Raw genomic sequence first — 19,017 nt, 5'->3', positions numbered from 1 at the left:
CCCCAGCACATTGAAGGGTTCAATTCCTGGTCAAGGGCACATGCCTGGGGTGCAGTTTCCATCCCTGGCCCGGTCAGTCAGGGCTCGTGTGGGAGGCAACCAATCGATGTGTCTCTCTCACATTCTGTTTCTGTCTCTCTGTCTCTCCCCTTCCACTCTCTCTAAAAATCAATGGGAAAATAATAGCTTCACTCCTCGGGTGAGAATTAAAAAAAAAAAGTGTGTGTGTGTTGGGGGGAGGGAGGCACCCTTTCCAAGGGCGTGAACGTTTTAAGCATCTAAGAATAAGGCTAAGGAGACGGCAAGAATGAGGCAGAGAATCATAGCATTTCATGAAAGAGCTAAAGGCGACGGAAAGGACAACTCGTGCTCGCGGACAGGGAGGCCTGAGAGCACAGACACGTCCGTTCTCCACAGACTGGCCCCGGCGCAGGGCAGTTCCAAGCCCGGGGCCAGCGGGGCTCCTGTGAGGCGTGACCAGTGATCCTCCACCTTCCGCGGCAGCACAGGCCGCGAGGCCCCGGAGAAGAATCCGCATGGGCCTTGCTCTTTTTCACACGAGGACTTAGAAACCGGTGGATGTACTAAATACTCAACTTACTTTACGTGGTTAAGTGTTAGGTGACCGCCACCGCAATTTAGAACAAAGTAGCAGCGACTCAATTGTTTAAAAGAAGGAACGTGGTCCTGCCACACACAGACGCTGGTGCGGAAAGATGGCACGTGGCTTCCGTGAATGAAAACCACAGGCCACAACACTATAGCGTGTAACCGCTCTTTTTGGTCAAAATACACCTATACTTTTGTGAATGCATAGACAAGCATCTGAAGGAATAACCACAATATTTTGGCTTTTCCTGTGTGTTCTCATTTCTTATTAGAGAAAACACATTGTTATGTAACCAAAAACCCATTGTAATCAGGGAAAGAAATACTTTCTTTAAAAAATTCACCCTGTTCTTTGGGAGGCTCTCAGGAGAGCCATCACACATGTGCGGCCCCCTCCGGCCCCCCTCCCCGCTCAGGACGAGAATTCCTCACTTCTAAGGGGGTGGGGAGCAGCCAGGCCACACGGGGAGGGCCAGTCCGTGTCTCTCCCACCACCGCCTCTGAGCTCAGGTCCCCCTCGGGCCCCGCTGGCCGCTGGCCCTCTGCGGAGGCTGCAGGCCGAGCAATCAGGATCTGGGGACAGCCTCGCCCCAGGTGTCTCCACCAGCAGAGTGGCCCCGGATGGAGAAGAGGCCAAGCTGGGCCTCGGGCCTCAGGTTGCATCCCTGACCCCAGCTGGACACCCCTCCTGAGGCCGGCCCCGCGCTTCGGCTCTCGGGTGGGGTTCAAGGCTCGCGCTGCTGCCAGACCTCACAGCTGGGCTGCTGGTGGGAGGAGCTCTCTCGGGCCCCGGCACGGCCCCAGTCAGAGCCCCGAGCTCCGGGCCTGGCTGGACGCTATCCCTTCCCCACCAGCCAGGCCACTAACTGAGGCCGCAGTGCAGGCTGCGGGCCAATGACCAGACGGAGGGACGGTCTCGGGAATTCTCCCAGGGAGACGGCGTGTGTGTGTGTGCGCGCGCGTATGTGAACACATGTACACGTGTACATATTAGGGCTGTCAGATAAAATCCAGGACACACATGCATTTGAGTTTCAGATAAATGAATAGCTTTTCAGCATAAGTATGTCCCCAGTATTGCATCCTGCATTTTTACTTGCTAACTCTGGCGGGCCTGATGCATGGAAAGGTGTGTGCATGTGCAAGTGTGTAAGAGTACACAAATGTATGTGTGCATGAACATGTGCACGTATACACGTGGGAGGTGTGTGCACCAGATGCAGGTGGCGGTTTTAGGGTGGGTGTGAGCCCCATGTTTGGTCTCATTTTAGGTGTATGTATAACGGCACCTGCGTGGGTGTGAACAGGCGTGCATCTACGTGTGTTTGCACCGAGCACATGAAGTGTTACATGCAGGAGTGTCTGTGTGTGCGCACGCTACAGAGTCTGAGAGCTGGAGGAAGCCCAGCTCCCCGGTGGGGAGCCCGAGGCCGGGTGTGTGTGTGTGTGTGTGTGTGTGTGTGTGCACCAGCTCCACCTCGCGCCAGGCACCCTGGCCAGACTCACCGCGTCCCCACCACAGCCCCCTGTCTGGAGGCCCCTCTCGCACGGGAAGGACAGGTGGAGTGCGGCCAGGGCACCTGCCTTGCCCCGCTGCACAGAGCTGAGCCGCGTGCGCTCCCACGTGGGTTACAGAAACGCTGGCCAAAGCACATGCCAGATGTTGCTCCCCATCCTCCCCCCCACCCTCTCCTGCCCCAGGAGCCAGATGGCGCCGATCCCAGAGTTCCTGCAGGTTTTAGCTCCTGCTGTCCCTCTCCTGCCCCTGGCGGACTTTCCCCAGGAGGGAACGGGCTGGGGGCTTGAGGACTTGGTCCCGGACCGATTGCTGGGCTGGGCAGTGGCCTCCCCTGGCCAGGGGTCAGCCCCCCCGGATGGGTCCCTGCAGACACCGGCGCCCCAGGGGCTCCTTGCACAGGGCTCTCCCCACACTGCCCAGAAGCCACTTGGCCGGGCAGCCGCTGGTGCCCCAGGCGTGCCCCACTCACCGGTGCGTCCCAGTCGCCCCTGAGCCTTGCTCCTCCTGCAGTGAAGGCGCCAGCCAGCCGGCCCGACACCCCCACTGTGTTCCCAGGGCCACAGGACCGAAGGCACAGCCTGGAGGCTTCCACGGCAGGAGCTCACTCCCTCAGCCTGGGGGCTGGTGTCCTCCCTGGTCCTCACTGGCCTCCCTCTGTGAGTCTGAGTCGGCGCCCAGTTTTCTCTTCTTGGGACCCCCGTCCTATGGGCTCAGGGCCCACCCCATGACCTCATTTTCACTTAATCGCCCCTTGACAGGGCCCCAGTTGCAAATACAGACCAATTCTGAGGTCCGGGGGTTAGGGCTGCAACCTATGAATTTGAGGAGGGAGCCCCAATTTACCCATCACACCCACGATAGACTGGGCGAGAGCTTCTCCCACTCCGCCACCATCACCGGAACCCCAACTTCCTGCTCTTTATTCTGACAAATGAGAACTTTCCTGGAGGCCAAATGGAGACACGTCCGGCCCCCTCCCCGCACCTGGAGAACCGCTTTGGACCAGAGGCGCCGCTCTCGGCCCCTGCTGCCCTGCCCGCTCTGTATCCCTGCACCTGCAGTGCAGGGAAGGCGCCCCAGTTCCTGGGCTACTTGGTGTGGCCCTGACACCCTCTCTGGGCCTGTGTCCCCATTGGTGACAAGAGGCTGCTGGGCCAGAGGATTCCAGAGCCCCAGGTCGGATGGTGGCATCGGTCCTGGGTGGGGCATGGAGGTGGTGGCCACAGTGGCGGGCGGGGTGGATGGTGCCAGGCACCCGAGCCAGTTCTGAGCATCACGAACACATCGCCACAAACCCGGGGGCTTCAAGCAGCACCAATGCATGGTCTTACCTGCCGTCTGGGGCGGGGAGTCCACACCGGTCTTGTGGGGCGAGGCCGGGTGCGGGGCTCCGGCTGCGGCTGCGGCCTTTCCCGCGGCGGAAGGCTTCTTCCTCCGTCAGAGCCAGCGGAGTCTCACATGGCGGCCCTCTCACCGGGAAGGACTGATGATCGGCCCACCTGGTCGCCCACGCGCGTCTCCGATTTAAGGTCAGCTGATCAGCAGCCTTCGCTCCACCTGCTGCCTGGATGCCGGTGCCGCCTAAGGAAGCATAGCCGGAGCCCCGGCTGGGTGTCCCTCTCCCTGAGGCCCGTGCTCGGGCACCTCCATCCCCCAGACCCTGCTCTGGCCACGCTGCCCCGCTCTCGCTGTGATGCTGAGGGGGACCTCCCCGTGGGCCATGGCCTCTCCAGGCTCCTCAGGGAGGGCCCAGGAGCCCCCTTTCCCTGACCAGCTGACACCATGGCCACCTGGAAAGGAAGAAATCAGTTCCCCACGTTAACAGAGACTCCCCCTCCCCCATGTTAACAGAGACTCCCCCTCCCCCATGTTAACAGAGACTCCCCCTCCCCGTTAACAGACTCCCCTCTCCCTCCCCTCCCCCATGTTAACAGAGACTCCCCTCCATTCCCGCCTCCCTATATTAACAGAGACTCTCCTGCCTGGAAACCCAAACCACACAAAGAAAAACCACACGGGAGTGGGTCCCCTTGAATAGCATCTGTATTGTCACATGAAACGCACGTACATAACGGTTGACTTGGAAACGACCTATTAGGTCACACGGGTCCGGCCCCTGGGGGCCAAAGTGGCACCGATGCCCACGGGCCGTGGGCGCCCACAGGCGGTGGCACTGGCGGCGCTGGGAGAGGCCCGCTCACACCTCAGCCCTTCAGCTCCGGGCAGCGTCTCCCACACGAGCTCGAGGAAGCGGCAGTTTCTTGGGGTTCACAGCTCTCGCAGGAGAAAAAGGCTGTGGTCACATCGGCTTAGGAAACATGGTACAAGGTCCACAGGAAGTGTTTCTGCAGGACTTGTCAGAGCCTTTACCACACGCACACCCCGTGAACGTCCACCAGGGGGCAGAGGATGCAGCATTTCCCACGTGGATTTGGCCACAAAACCCTTTTGCTTTCCAGGCTGGCATCCAGGGGGCGCCCTCCGGAGAGTGCGGCCGTCAGCTGTCGATGACGGTGAATGGCACCTCTGTCGGTGGCGGGTCGGGGTATTTTGCCAGGTGTTGTACCGTGTGGCGCGGTGGGCACAGCCACGAACTCAACAGTCAGGATGACGAAAGGACAAGACAAGACGCGGTCCCGCTCCTGCCGTCCTGGTTCTCACCTGTGCCCTGCAGAGCAGACGCGGCGCAGGGCTGTCCCCACGCGGGGCCTGGCACGGGGGCAGGTCGCCAGCTCCAGCCGGACCCCGCCCCGCCCCCCGGGCACCTCACCAGGCGGAGATGAGCATCTGGCAGGTGTTGGAGGACATCCAGACCAGCTCCACCAGGCGGAACTGCAGGTAGCCCAGCGCGAAGCCCGAGACGACGTCCGTGATGTGGTGCCGCCCGATCATCACGCGGGACAGCCCCACGCAGAAGGCCCAGAGCACCAGCAGGACGCGCAGTGGCACGGCCAGCACCAGGTGGCTGAGGAAGAACTTGGACACCATGGCCGCGCGGCTGGCGTGGCCGGCGGGGAAGGCGTACACGTCCATGGTCAGGTAGTCCAGGAGGCCAGGGCTCGTCTCGAATGGGCCGCGCCGCTTGACGAGCTTCTGCATGCCGGCCACCGTCATGATGTCCAGGAGCAGGGCTGCGGGGACAGGGCCGAGGCTGTCAGTGCCCTGCGCCTGCAGGGGGGGGGGTCCCCTCTCCCCGCCTCCCTTCCTCACGCCGCCTCTGGCCTTTGCCGGTGCTGTTCCCTCCGCCTGACTGCCCTGCCTGGGATGTTCCCTTCCTCCTGCGGACAGGCCTCTCCTGACCACCTGTTTACAAAAGCCCCCACCTCCACCCCGCCCCCTGCTCCCTGCCCCCTGCCCCCTGCCCCCTGCCTCTGCCCCCTGCCCCCTGCCTCTGCCCCCTGCCCCCCTCTCCACCCCCCCCACTCCCCGTTCCCTGCTCCCCGCTCCCTGCTCCCTGCCCCCTGCCCCCCTCTCCGTCCCCCCCCCACTCTCCACCCCCCCCACTCCCCGCTCCCTGCCCCCTGCCCCCTGCCCCCTGCTCCCCTCTCCACCCCCCCCACTCCCCGTTCCCTGCTTGATTTTCCTTTGCAGCAACCCTCACCGCCTGGCAGGCCACCCATTGTCTCAGGAGCTTCTCTCCTCTCTCCCCTCCAATGTGGGCTCCGGAGGACGAGGACGGAGGACGGGACTGGGTACTCCCGCTGGAGGCGGTCATAAAGCCGCTGCCCGGGAGTGGGATCGGTCTCCTGGGCCCTTGGAGGACCCGAGTTCTGACAAACGGGACCCTGTGCTGGTGATTTTTCTCAAAGGGCCTCGCGGAAGCCCCCGCCAGTCCCGAGAAGAGGACATCACCATCCCCTTCTCCTTAGATATATGTTTATTGATTTCAGAGAGGAAGGGAGAGGTAGAGAGAGAGAGAGAAACATCCATGATGAGAGAGAGTCACTGATCGGCTGCCTCCGCACGCCCCACCCTGGGGATCGAGCCCGGTGTGCCCTTGACCGGAACTGAACCGTGACCTCCTGGTTCATAGGTTGATGCTCGACCGCTGGGCCACGCTGGTCGGACATCCCCATTTCTTTCAAGAGGAGCTGAAACTCATGGGACATACAACGAGCCACTCTCAGGCCCAACGCAGTGGCATTAGCACATTCACAGGCGCCAGCGCCACCTCTCTCCAGTTCCAAAGCACTTCATTCCCCAAAGTGGAGCCCGCATCCAGTCGGCAGCCACCCCGCGTCCCCCTCCGCCCGCCCCTGGCCCCCCACCTGCTCCCCGTCTCTCTGGACGCTCCTATGAAGGGAGTGGGTCCCCACGGGCCGGGCGCACAGGGAGGCCCGAGACGGACGGTCATCAGAGGACGCGGCCGCAGCCTGGCGCCGGAGCTGGCCCAGGAGCTGGAGGGGCTGCTCGCTCTCAGGAAGAACTGCTCTCCTCAGATGCTCGCCCGCCGAACAGGCACAGAAGGCCTGCATCCACCTGGGACCTGCGCCCAGAGGCAGCGCCCATCCCGCCTGGCCGCCATGGAGCGCGCGCGGGGTTAATGACGGCGGCACCGCGCTGTCCGCGCTGCGGTGACCTGCACTGGACGTCCCCACGGCTGTAGCACAGGTGGCACCTGGGTGACAGCCTGGGCCTTCCGATCACCTCGATCACCTCGAGTAACTGCGCTCCCCTTAGTGCAGACCTTGGCTGCCTTCCTCGTGTTCTCCCCCCCCCTTCCCCCTTCCCCCTCTTGTTTGGGATTTGCACCCCTGCTTTCCTCTGGGCCTGCCCCTCTCGTTAGCCACAGGCCCCCTTTCCAGGTGGGACACACCCATGGTGTCCCCACGCCGCCTTGGGGCGGAGGGTTGTTGGAAGGAGAGGCGCTCAGCCTGCAGGCTGCTCTCCAGCAGAACCCACAGCCTCCCCCCGCCCCCCCCCTAGCCCCCACCCTGCAGGGCCCTCTCCCCTCCTCCAGCTCCGCAGCCAGGCCTGTGACCGTGATTCTGACGCTGTCAGCGCATAATCTGGGCCCAGAAATAGAAGCAAATGGTGCCATCACTCAAGGCTCCGTGAATGCCGCTCACATGGCCAGTCGAGTCCCCTGGCCTACATTCCCTCCTGGGTTCTGAGGGAGGCCGGTGGCCCCATAGGAAAGTCTGCCTGGAGGGAGCTCAGGGCCCAGGGTCAGGAAAGGGGCTGCTATCCGCTGCCTCCCAGGTGCTGTGTGACCCGGGCAGGTCACTCAACCTCTCTGGGCCTCCGCTCACCACCACAGTCAACAAGGGTGGAGCAAAGATGAGGTTCCTTGCTGGTGAGGGGGCAGGTTTGGGGGTGGGCTGGGGCTGGGAGGGGGAGGGGTCCTGGCTCTTCTAGCCTGAGGACTGACCCTGCCTCTCCCCCCTCTCCCCCACTGGCTCCTGGAGGGGGCGGGGACCAGCCGGTGGTGCTGTGGGGCAGGGTCAACTGGTCTGGAGGAGGTCTGCTGCATTCGCAGGAGCGTCCTCGGAAATAATGAGGGACGTGCACCTGCCTCAGGGTCCAGGATGTCCACTGTGGCGGCTCGCGCAGCCACCCCGTGCCCTTGAGTGGCAGGCGATGGGACAGCGGCGCGCTGGGGGCCGTGGGAAGGATGCGGCAGGTGGATATTTATAGCTGCGGAGGAGAGCTGGGGGCTGGTCAGCGGGGAAAGGCCAGTCACCCAGCAGCACTGACAGGAGGGGCCATTTTTGCAAAAAGAAGATGCCATGCGCTCACCTGCGGGGAAAGAGGCCCGGAAGGCCCCCCCCCAAATGTGAGCGGTGCTTCTGGCTGGGAGCGAAGACGGGCGATTTGTAGCGTCTTTCCGTCATTCTGCATTGAACGTGTTTTCTCACCACGCCTGCCCGGCACTTGTGCACATTTTAAAAAGCGATCTCACAAAAGACAAACGTTGCAAGACTCCGCTTATAAGAGGTGCCTGGAGTAAGGGGCTTCCTAGCAACAGAAAGTAGGTCAGAGGTCACCAGGGCTCGGGGAGGGCCGGGAGGGGTGTCGGTGGGCACAGTGTCGGTCAGGAGGATGAGAAAGGCCTGGGGGTGATGGTGGTGAGTGTACCTAACGCCCCTGAGCTGACCCGCGGGCCAGCAGCTGATTCGAGGTGACGCGCATGGCAGCGCACATACCAGGCGTTCTCTTAAACCCGGGCGCTCCGGGAAGCCCAGCTGGGGAGGTCTGCGGGGGGCAGGGAGGTGGCGAGGGAGGGGGTCCTGAGCGTCGGCCTTGTCCCCCAGCCTGAGAGTCTGAGGGATCCCATCCCTGCGCAGCTTCCGGTTCTCTCACCTGGAGGAGCTGGCTCTGCCTCTGCAGATGTCGGGGTGCAGGGGTGTCGAAATCACGCGCACAGAAGGTGGAGGGCACGTTCGTTCCTCAGCTGAGTGCCAGGCCGCTGGGCGCGGCTTTAGAGCGGGGACGCTGCCGCCCTGGGGCCCGCCCATGGCTCCCTCCTCCCTTCCCCTCCGTGTCAGCTGCTGGGGGCCCTGACCTGGCCCGGGGGGTGGGGGGCGCCCCAGGGCTGCCCCGAGATGGTAGAAGTGGGCTGGGGCAGGCAGGAAGCATGCTCTACTCTGCAGAGCCGCGGCTCATCTTCACCAGCGTGCTCCTGGTCAACCTGAATCCCACCGTCAGGACGGTCTGTACGGCCTGTGGAGGGCTGTCACCTAGGCTGTCGGGGAGCAGGGGCAGGTGGGCGGCGGAGGGTCTGCTAAGGGGGAGGGGGGCTGGGAGGGGGTGCCGGGGGGGGCTGCTGCAGGGGTGAGGAATCTGGTCTGGGTCCCGAGCCCCTCAAGCATGAAGGGACGTGGGGGCAGAGGTCGTCACACAGGCCCGTCGGGGGCTGTGAGGACGAGGCCTAGCGGGGCAGAGGCCGGGGCATCTGCGGGCGATGCGATGTGCACAGAGCAGAACCAGAGGCCCGTGGGCCAACCTGCCGTGGGGCGATTCCCGCGGAGGGGCCAAGGGCCACGCTCGCCCTCTCACCACCTGCTTGGGTCACTCTGTGCATTTTCTGGCCACGACAATGTATCACGGAAAGGGGCCCCACATCGCTGCTCACGAAGGAAGCGCAAATCAAAACCCTAACGCCACGTTCACGCCCATCAGGATGGCGATGACAAACAGCGAGAGGCCCCGGTGCACGAAATCCACCTGCCTCAGCTGGCCGCCGCCCTGCCCTCCGCCGCCCGCCCTGCCCTCCGCCGCCCTGCCCTCCGCCGCTCTAGCTCACGCCCTGCCCTCCGCCGTGAGGGCCACTAGTAGTTTGTGCCCCACCCCGCCCGCTGCGAGAGAGCCGCTGCTCCTTTGGTGGTGATGGCGTTAGTTACTGCGTTACTGCGGCCTGACCACAGGCCTGTTGTTCATGTAGATGGGGTAACGGGTGCAGTGCGGGCGGGGTGCACCAGGGGGCGGCTCCTGCACAGGCTGAGCTTCAGGGTCTGCACCCTGAGGAGGGGAGGCAGGCTCTCCGAGAGACCCCGTGTCCACAGCAGCCGTGTTCACAGTGGCCAAAAGGCAGAGCTCCTGAGCAGCAACCGGCGGTGGGCAGGGCGGGCAAACACAACCGTGGTCCCGCCACACCATGCAGCATCGCTCGCCTCGAAGGCAGGAAGCACGGACACAGAGAACCGTGGGCCTTGAGGACGCTGTGCTGAATAAGAAGCCGGGTGCAGAAGGACAGAGAACTACGGGATTCCTCGTCTGCGAGGCCCCAGAGCAGTCAATTCCTAGAGACGGAAAGGAGACGGTGGGCGCCAGGGCCTGGTTTCCTGTAGGCCCTTGAGGAGCCGGGATGGGGAACTGGGAGGGGCCGGGGTCACGGGTCCCCTGGCTCCCTTTGAGATCATCAAGCAGGTGCCACAGGCGACGGACAAAGGAGGGATCTCACAGGTGGAGAGCTTGGAGGGGACCCCGGACTGCCTTTGGTGATGGTGGTGTGAGGAGGTGACAATCACTGCCACGCTAGCATTCCTGTGTGCTAAGCACCGTGTGTAATTCTTCAGTGAAGGGTCCCAGCAACCCATTTAACAGATGAGGAAAATGAGGCTCAGAGGGGCTAAGTCACTGCCTGAGTTTGGGCAGCATGCCCTGAGGGAAGTACCGCAGGGGTGGTGCGGAGATGGGGATGGCGAGGGGTTGCTGTCTGGAGGGCTTGGGTTGGGGTGGAGTGGGCCAGTCCCTTAGCCTCTGAGCCTCAGGGAACGCATCTGTCAGGTGGTGTCTTCCCATTTACCTTAGAGGCCATTACACAGACTTTTAAATCATGAGCTATGGGACGCCCATGGCATGGGATGGGTACATATGAAGCTCAAGAAACGAAGTTTAAAGAACTTGAAACGACTGTCCTTCTTCCAGAAGGGAGGGTCTGGGGTCTTGTTCTTCCAAGCCAACACCTTTGTGCCCCCGGCAGCCGGTTGCCGGAATGCGCCAGAAACCTCCTAACTAGACAGGTTTGCTCCCAGTTCTCACCCTGGCCCGTGGCCCACCAGCTGCATCTCCCTGCGCCTCCGTTTCCCCCTCTTTAAACGGAAAATGCTAATGGCTTCTCCCTCATGGGGTTGTGGGAGGCTCAGTGATGGCGTGGTTTACGGAGAAGTGGACAGACAGCAGACACTACACACATTACAGATTTTACCACCATCATCCGGGGCGGGACCGTGCAGGCGGGTCCAGGGAGCGGGCTCGAGCACGTTCTCCACTCCCGTCCTCTGACACCAGGCCCCTGGCCCCCTGCTCCGCGTGAGGCTGCGGTGGGCCCTGGGGAGGCCACGGATGAGGAGAGCAGGGTTCTGCCCCAGCAGCCCCCGCGTGGTGCCTCGGCCGCCTTGCCCTGCACGCTCCCTCCCGAGCCCATGGCCCGGCGCCTGGGAGGAGCACAGGCCTGGACGCACGCGGACCTGGTGCAAATCCCCAGCTTGAAGCCTGCGCCAGGCTTTATTTATAGGGGCCTCAGTTTCCTAATCTGTGAAGTGGGAATGATCCTAGCGCCGGTCACGTGGGACTTCTTATTCGGGATAAATAACAAGCCATGTAAATAATTTAGTCATAAGAACAAGCAAATGATGATGATGCTACACCCACCGTCTCCTTCACGAAGCAACTGCCCCACGTCCCACCCGCAGCGTGGCCATCCCCAGACTCTCTGAGGCCTCGGCGAGGAGATGCACGTTTTTATCGTACCTTTCCCGGGGACCAGTTCTCAGGGGTCTGACCCACCCCCTTTTGGAACTGGGACCCCTCGTCAGTGTTTAACCTGCGTCCCACATGGTGGCCACGCTGGGAAGAGCGAGGGATGGACATGGTTCCACATGGGGGTGGAAGCAGAGGTGCCCAGGAGTATTGGGACCGGGAGGTGCTGGGAGGGTGGCCGGCTGGAGGGGAGGGCCTGCCTCCCACCTGGGCTGCCCCCCCCCCCACGACACCTGGCACAGAGCAGGCTGAACAGAAAGACCTGGCGGCAAAGACATTGTTAAAACCAACCAAAGACCAGCTCACAGGCCCCTCCCCTGGACACTCACCCGGGGAAGGGGCAGGTATGGCTTTCAGGAGGCCACCAGTGTGTGGGTGCCCACCCTGAACCCCCTGCACCCCTAGGCCCTATGGGGTCACCTCAGGCAGCTGGCAGGGTCCTGGGCCCAGGCAGGGGGGTAGGGGGACAGCTCACAAGTGCTGCCTGCAAGCAGCCCAGAAACTCAGGGACCCCCACCTGTGGGTGGGAGTTACAAGATGAGACGCTCCATCCAAGACCCCCACAGGACCCCACCAGCCCGACTACCTGCCTCGGGGCCGCAGCCTCCAGTGCCCACCCCCCAGCTGCCTCTGGGCAGTGGCTCCCAGCGGCCCCCACCTTGCAGGGCCCTCATCTGCGCATCCCTGGCTCTCTCCCCGAGGCCGGAGCTCGCCTGTTTCTGGGGCGCCCTTCCTGCCTAACCTCATTAGACTGTTCCCCTCTGTTTCCGGGGGCCCCGCCGGTCCTGGAAGGGTGGGTGGGGCAGGCGGGTGGCGGGCACACTCACCCAGAAGCAGGTTCATGAGCACCTCCTGGCCAGCCAGCGTGCTGCTCTTCACCAGGCAGAGGATGGTGCCCCCGATCCAGGGGATGCCGTGGCCCGTGATGCCAATGAGCTTGATCATGGAGCGGGCGCTGGCCCAGGACGTGGCCCGGCCGGCGCACACCCCCAGCCGCTTGGACATGCAGATGTCGATGGCCAGCAGGGAGTTGAAGGCGATGCCCTTGAAGGAGGGGTTCAGCTGCATGCAGTCCTCCTCGGGCAGCTGCTGGGACTGGCGCCGCTCCCGGGCCCCGTCGCCGGGGGGTGGGGGCTGTGCCGAGGGGCCCGCGGCCTTCCTACCCGAGCTGCGGGGCTCTGGGACCCCCTTGGGGGGCTGGTTCAGGGACAGGAACTCGGCCCGGTTGAGGATGTTGTTGCGGTCCCGGGCCCGGGCCCGGCTCTGGGAGCCCGGCATGGCGACGCTGGCACCGTGAGGGCCGGTGCCAGGCCTGCGGCGAGGGCCTTCTCCCCGAGGCGAGCGCTGCCCCCGGAGCGGCCACCTCCCTGCCTCCTGCCTGCCTCCTCCACGGTTAAATATAGAGCGGAGGATTGCACATGGCTGTTTACCTCCGGCTGCCGCCCGGCTCCAGGAGACGGCAGTGCCAGCTGGGCAGCCAATCGAGCCCACCGCGGCCGCCGGGCGCCAATGGAGCCGCCAGGGAGGCGGGGGAGGCCACAGCTGCGGCCCTGCCTCGGGCCTGGGCTATTTAAATCTCCCAATGGCTGGCTCCCCAGGCTTTGGGGGACTCTGGGAAATGTAGTCCTCCGGCTGCCCTGGCCTCAGCTGTCCAGGCCAGAGGCCCGTGTGGGCTCCGGACTCAGCCCCGCCTTTCCCAGCTTCCCTCAGAGCCGGCCAGGCCCCTGCGAGCCAGGCTGGCCTTCCCACCGGCCCGGGCAGCTTGGACTTGGTCCCACGGACTGGACAGTGGAGCCCGGGCGGAAGGCCTCTCCGGGCACCAGATGGAGTGAGTGACGTCAGGACAGCATCCTCTCGGGCCTCTGGGACCAGGCCCGGCCCCGCCCCTCTGTGGCAGCCGCTCATGAGCTCATGAGGCGGGCAGGCTGGCCTTTTTTAAAAATCACTCATGAATCTGGCTTCAGTGCCGTGGAATGGCAGCCAGGCTTGGTTTCCATGCGAGGGGGACGCAGTTCACCGGCTGGGAATGGACCTGCCCGGGGAGGTTGCCTCCATTGCCCTGCGTTTCGTGGTCAGGTGACCAAGGGCTTCTCACCTGTCTCAGTCCCAATACTTGATACTTACAACCATCAAGTAGGGCTGAGCTACTTTCATCATATTCTGCTTGATAAAGTCATATCAAGTATGACTTCAATAACCAGAAATAACACATTAAACAAATTGCATCTGTGTATATCATATATACACACACACATAAATATGCATTTAAAAAACGTGTTATATGCCCTTAAAAAAATAACCTTCCCTTTCCACGTAACAAATATAAATCTGGCCATGTTTCCATGACAACCGATGACTTTCCAATGGCTGTTTGTCATGAGGATGGGCTGTGGTTTCTGTAAGCAACCCTCTGTCATTGGACATGTAGGTTGTTTCCGTTCTGTGACTATTCAACGCTATTCTGGCGCGGCCACCCTCACAATACGTCCCTGTGCCCTGAAGCAGAATATAAAGAAAGTAGCTCAGCCCTAGCTGGTGTGGCTCAGTGGATGGAGCGTTGGCCTGCGGACTGAAGGGTCCGAGTTCAATTCCCGGTCAGGGCACATGCCTGGGGTTGCCGGCTCGATTCCCAGTAGGGGGCGTGCAGGAGGCAGCCAATCAATGCTTCTTTCTCATCACTGATGTTTCTACCTCTCTCTCCCTCTCCCTTCCTCTCTGAAATCAATAAAAATATATTTAAAAACAAAACAGCGTGCTCAGATGCGTCCCGCGGAGACCCGACGCCGCACTGCCCAGATTTGGGAGAACATGGCCGGGCTGTGGATACTTCCAGATGTCAGACCAAGTCCAGCCACACGGGTCCCATGTCAGAGATGGTGAAGAGCACACGAAGTGGGGGACATCACCTGTGAGGCCACACAGCTGGTGAAGGTCAGAGCGGGGGCCTGGGCTGGCTGGTCCCCGCCTGCTTGCCGCTCACCTGTCACTCACTCACTCGCTCCCCCATGCAAGGACCAGCGGGACGTGCAAAGGTGACTGAGGTGGCCCCATGCCTGCAGCCCACCTGTGCCCCCATCATTGTACCACCTGCCGTGGCCCACACAGCCCCCCTGTTCTAGCAAGAGAGGGGCGCAGTGCGGAGTGGAGTCTGCCAGGTAAGAGGAGACCAGGAGTCGGGCTCCGGTCTCAGCCTGGAGCCCTTGTCCCTGGCCACGTGGGTACACAGCCTCTTCCTTGAGAGCAGGAGAGGTTTCCCGGTGGCTTCTGGGACCGAGAGCAGCTTGTACATTGCCGACAGGTGTTCCTTGTTGTCTTTAGTGTGTGAGACAGATTTACTGCTACTCCTCGCACCTGGATCCCCCGCCTGTCCGTCGCACGGGCTCTGTGCCAGACCCGGAGCGGCTGCGTGTCCCTGAGCCATCGCCAACCGCACAGGGGGCGTGACGCCCCATTGCACGGGCGCGGACATCGGAGCTCAGAGCCAGGGGGTTCTCTCCGGCAGTCCGGTGAGCTCTTCCTCGGCCTGCGTCCTCTCTCCATAAACATACATGTATTGAACGAATGGCTGTCTGATTCTGGAGTCAAGGTCTTGGACTAGGGGTGGGCAAACTTTTTGACTCGAGGGCCACAATGGGTTCTTAAACTGGACCGGAGGGCTGGAACAAAAGCATGGATGGAGTGTTTGTGTGAACTAATATAAATTCAAAGTAAACATCATTACATAAAAGGGTACGGTCTTTTTTTTTTGTTTTAGTTTTATTCATTTCAAACTGGCCGGATCCGGCCCGCGGGCCGCAGTTTGCCCACGGCTGTCTTGGACAAACCTTGCCATCAGACTCATGGCCACCAGGAGGCCAGCCATTTGGGGCAACATCCCAGAAGGGAAGGGGAGGGGAGGGGAGCGGGTGAGATGCTCCCCTCTGGGCAGAGGCCTGGGGTCAGTACAGCTGGCGGGAGGGGAGGGAGGGAGGACCGCGCAGGGCCCCCTGCCAGGGTGCAGAGGGAGCCCCGTGAAAAGCATTTTCATCGCCACCTCCCACCCCAGGTGCTCCCGCCCCGTGGCTCGCTCAGCTATATTTCCACGGCTGCTCCGGAGTTATTTTGGTCGGGAAATCTGATCCTTCGCGGGGTTTATTTTAGCACCTTGGAGAACTCCCAGTGCCGCACCCGCACCCGCACCGAGGCCAGGCCGGCACCCACCTGCCCACTCGCCTTCCCCCTTCCCGGTGGCGGGGCGCGTGGGGGTGCGGAGCGCGCAGGCCGTGAGTGGGGGGGGGGGCGACCGCGTCCTCCCGCGCAGCCTGCACGCCGGTCGGTCGTCACCCCCACGAGGCTGGGTTGGGGGAGGCGGCGCGGGGGGGGGGGGGGGGGGGACGGCCTGAGGAGGGCTGCACCCTGCGCACTCCAGCTCCTGCCGCCTGACCTTGGCGCCGCTGGGTCAGCCCCTCCTCTGGGGACACGAGGCCGTGGGAGGAAGAGGGCACTTCACACTCAGAACTGTAGCTCTGGAGGCTCGGATGGGGCCGCCGGGCCAAGGGACAGAGAGTCCTGAGGTCGGAGGGGATGGTTCCCAGGGGACCGCCCTGTGCACCAGGCCAGACAAGCCACCCCTCACCGGCTCCCACCGGCCTGGGACTCTCCATCCAGCAGGCGTCTTGAAGACCCCCCCCCCCCGCCCGAAACCACCACCCACACACCTACCTGCACAGACGCACACACTCACACATACACTCACATATCACACCTACTCACACCCACAAACGTGCTCACCTACACCCACCACCACGCACACATCCGCACATCCACATGGACACAAACTCACCCTTCCCCAGGCACACACACGCATATACCCTCACGGACACACCCATCGTGCTCATTCACACCCACACGCTCACTCACATAACCAGAACACTCTAACACATGCATACAGACCCTCACACATGCACTGTCATACACAACATGCCCCACTCACACATCTACACCCACACCACGTCTGGTCACTCACACCCCGGCACACCTCACACACTCCCACACGGACACACATATGCCTTCATAGACAGACACACACACACACACACACATACTCATGGGCACTCAGACTTACTTAGACACACTCCACACATAGTTACACACAACTGTCAACTGTCACATACACCCTGACACACAGAGACACACACACACTCTCACACCATCATTCATTCACACACATGCATTCACTCTTCCTCCCTCTAATCCAGTGGTTCTCAATCTTCTGGCCCTTTACAGTTCCTCATGTGGTGACCCAACCATAACATTATTTGCGTTGCTACTTCATAACTGTCATGTTGCTACTGTTATGACTCGTCATGTAAATATCTGATATGCAGGATGGTCTTAGGCGACCCCTGTGAAAGGGTCGTTCACCCGCCAAAGGGGTCGCGACCCACAGGTTGAGAACCGCTGCTCGAATCGCTCACTCACTGCCTGCCCACCTCGACCCCTGGGCCAGGCATCCGTCATCACCCACCTCCCCCCGAGCTCAACACTGGACACATGCACATCAGAACAACGGGCGCCTGCACTAACGTCCCGGCGAAGCAATCGACACTGACCCGTAACTGTTCGAGCACGAAATTGTGCCCATTTGTTATTTATGTTAATGAACACCTCTTTTCTCATGCCCGGAGTCATCCCTGGATGTCTCTCTGGCCCATGGGGATGCAAGTGCCTGGGGGCCACTCTCGTCGTCTGTCCTGGCCCTGCCGGTGTCCCCAGTGGCTCTGAGGGCCCAGCACATAGCGGGCATCCAGCCAACACTGGGCAAAAGCCGGGGGCTGAGGGCCCTTGTCCCACTGACAACACGCTGGCTCCCGGGGCCACACCGAGTCCACCATCTCTGGGAGGGGCTGGGCTGCGCCTTCGGACCCTCCTCTCCCCCTTGCACTGGTGATGTCACCGCAGAGGAGTCTGGGGGGCCTGGGGGCCTGGGGGCACTGTGAGTGTCCCTCTGGCATTGGGCACCTCTTGGACAAAGGTCCCTGTCCTGTTGTGCAGAAGCCAGCAGTTCACACTCGTGCGGATGCCTCCTGGGCCTCCTGCAGATGCGGAGACAGCTGCGGGTCTGTGCCCAACACCCAAAGCTCCAGGAAATGCTGAGCAGGAAGAAGGGCGGCGTGGGGAGGCGGGCAGGTGTGTGTGTGGCAGGGGGGCTGGGGAAGCAGCCAGAACCTTGGAGGGCCCCTCAGGAGCTGGGCCAGGGGATGCCCACGTGAGCTGAGCCTTTCAGACCCTCTACCTGTCAGAGCTGGCTCTGGGGGAGCCAGTGGGTAGCTGAGCCAGGCCGACATGGCCTGGGCCACCTCCCTGCAGAACTCACCCGCAAACAAGCCCAAGACGAAGCATCACATGATGGGCGATGAGAAAGGGGAGGTTCTGGGGCCGAGGCCAAGGGCTCTTTGATTTTGTCCTCACTCTCATCCCATGCGACTTTCAGAGACAAAGCTTTCCAGAATCCGTTCCTTCCTGGCTCAGAGGGGCTGAGGTGGTGCCGGGAGGAGGACATGAGTGGGCTTTAGGCTTGGCCAGATCTGGGTGGGGATTCAGACTTGAAAAATGCCACTGTCCCCTGACCCCTAGGTCTGTCGGTCTGTACAGCTCACCTCCTGGGGTCAAGGTGAAGGATACAGGAGACAATGCTCACTCAGGCAGCACCTAACACACAGTGGGGACTTGATCATTATCATCACAAACCCAGGCCAAGACCAGGGCCACAGGGAGTAACATCCCTTCCGACGGGTACCCAGGGGACGGGTCCCCAGAAAATCATCCTCGGGGCCTTGACCACGTAGTGAGCAGGTCAGGGTCCTGGCCTCTGTCCTTCTTATGTCAAACCTGAAAGACGTGCAGCTCAGCACGTTCACAGAGCACTCACGTCCTGGTCACCAGGACAGCCCCTCCCGTGAGGGGCTTCCTGGCTAATGAGGTCTGCTCCGCTCCAGGCCCTGGGGCCGATGGTGTGGGAGCTGAGATGGATACCCCAAAGGTTAACATATGTAAACTAAACTGCATAACCGATGTGATGACAAAGGAGGCGTGGATGGCTGTAGTGAGTCCCTGGGGTAGAGTGTCCTGTGGAGGCCACGAGTGCAGGGTGCGGTGGGTTGGGCGGCCAGGGAACGCTTCTTCTGGGAAACGGAAGTGTACACAGTCCTGAGGAGGCCTCTGCTGTCGGGGTGCTGCCCACGCTAGGCTCAGGGAGGGCCCATGGCAGCGAGCAGGTGAGAGCGGGGGTGCGGCTGGGTATATCTGCACACTTCCTGTGGCCTGTGCTGCCGCTGGTATTTGATGGACCCCTCAGCCTGGCTGGTCGCTCATCAAAGAGACCTCAACGTGGCGGAAGTCCCTGCCCCTCTGGCCCCTGCCCTCACTGGCACGCACCGCACCGGGAACGGCAGAACCGCCTGCCCTGGGCCCGGCTGCGGGCACCTTTGGGAGTCAGAGTCATGGGGGAGGAAGCAGCTCTAATGTGGCTGCAAGGTTTTCCGATGCCACAAACCACCCGCTCTCCCTGGGTGGCTGCACGGTGAGGGTGAGGCTAACGGTGTGAGGGCGCTCAGAGAGGATCACCGCTGTCCCCAACGCCTCCCTCCCCACGATCAGGGTCAAATGCCCTTTTGAACTTCCGTACCCAGACCACCAGGCCCCAG

General features: G+C 62.1%; 1 protein-coding gene across 1 annotated transcript; it reads right to left on the bottom strand.

The window, feature by feature from the left end:
- Positions 1-4,153: 4,153 nt before the first annotated feature.
- On the bottom strand, positions 4,154-13,142 carry PLPP7 (phospholipid phosphatase 7 (inactive)). The gene is made up of 2 exons (XM_059658351.1): positions 12,160-13,142; positions 4,154-5,259 (listed from the first exon to the last, which is right to left on the bottom strand). Exons 1-2 carry the CDS (start codon positions 12,608-12,610, stop codon positions 4,895-4,897), a joined length of 816 nt encoding a protein of 271 aa, XP_059514334.1. The 5' UTR covers positions 12,611-13,142; the 3' UTR covers positions 4,154-4,894.
- Between the last annotated feature and the right edge of the window lie 5,875 nt (positions 13,143-19,017).

This window comes from Myotis daubentonii, chromosome 11 (assembly GCF_963259705.1).
Source record: "Myotis daubentonii chromosome 11, mMyoDau2.1, whole genome shotgun sequence".
Classification (NCBI taxonomy): Eukaryota; Metazoa; Chordata; class Mammalia; order Chiroptera; family Vespertilionidae; genus Myotis; species Myotis daubentonii.
The sequence above is the reverse complement of the archived record's forward strand: the minus strand, read 5'-3'. Positions and strand labels throughout refer to the sequence as shown.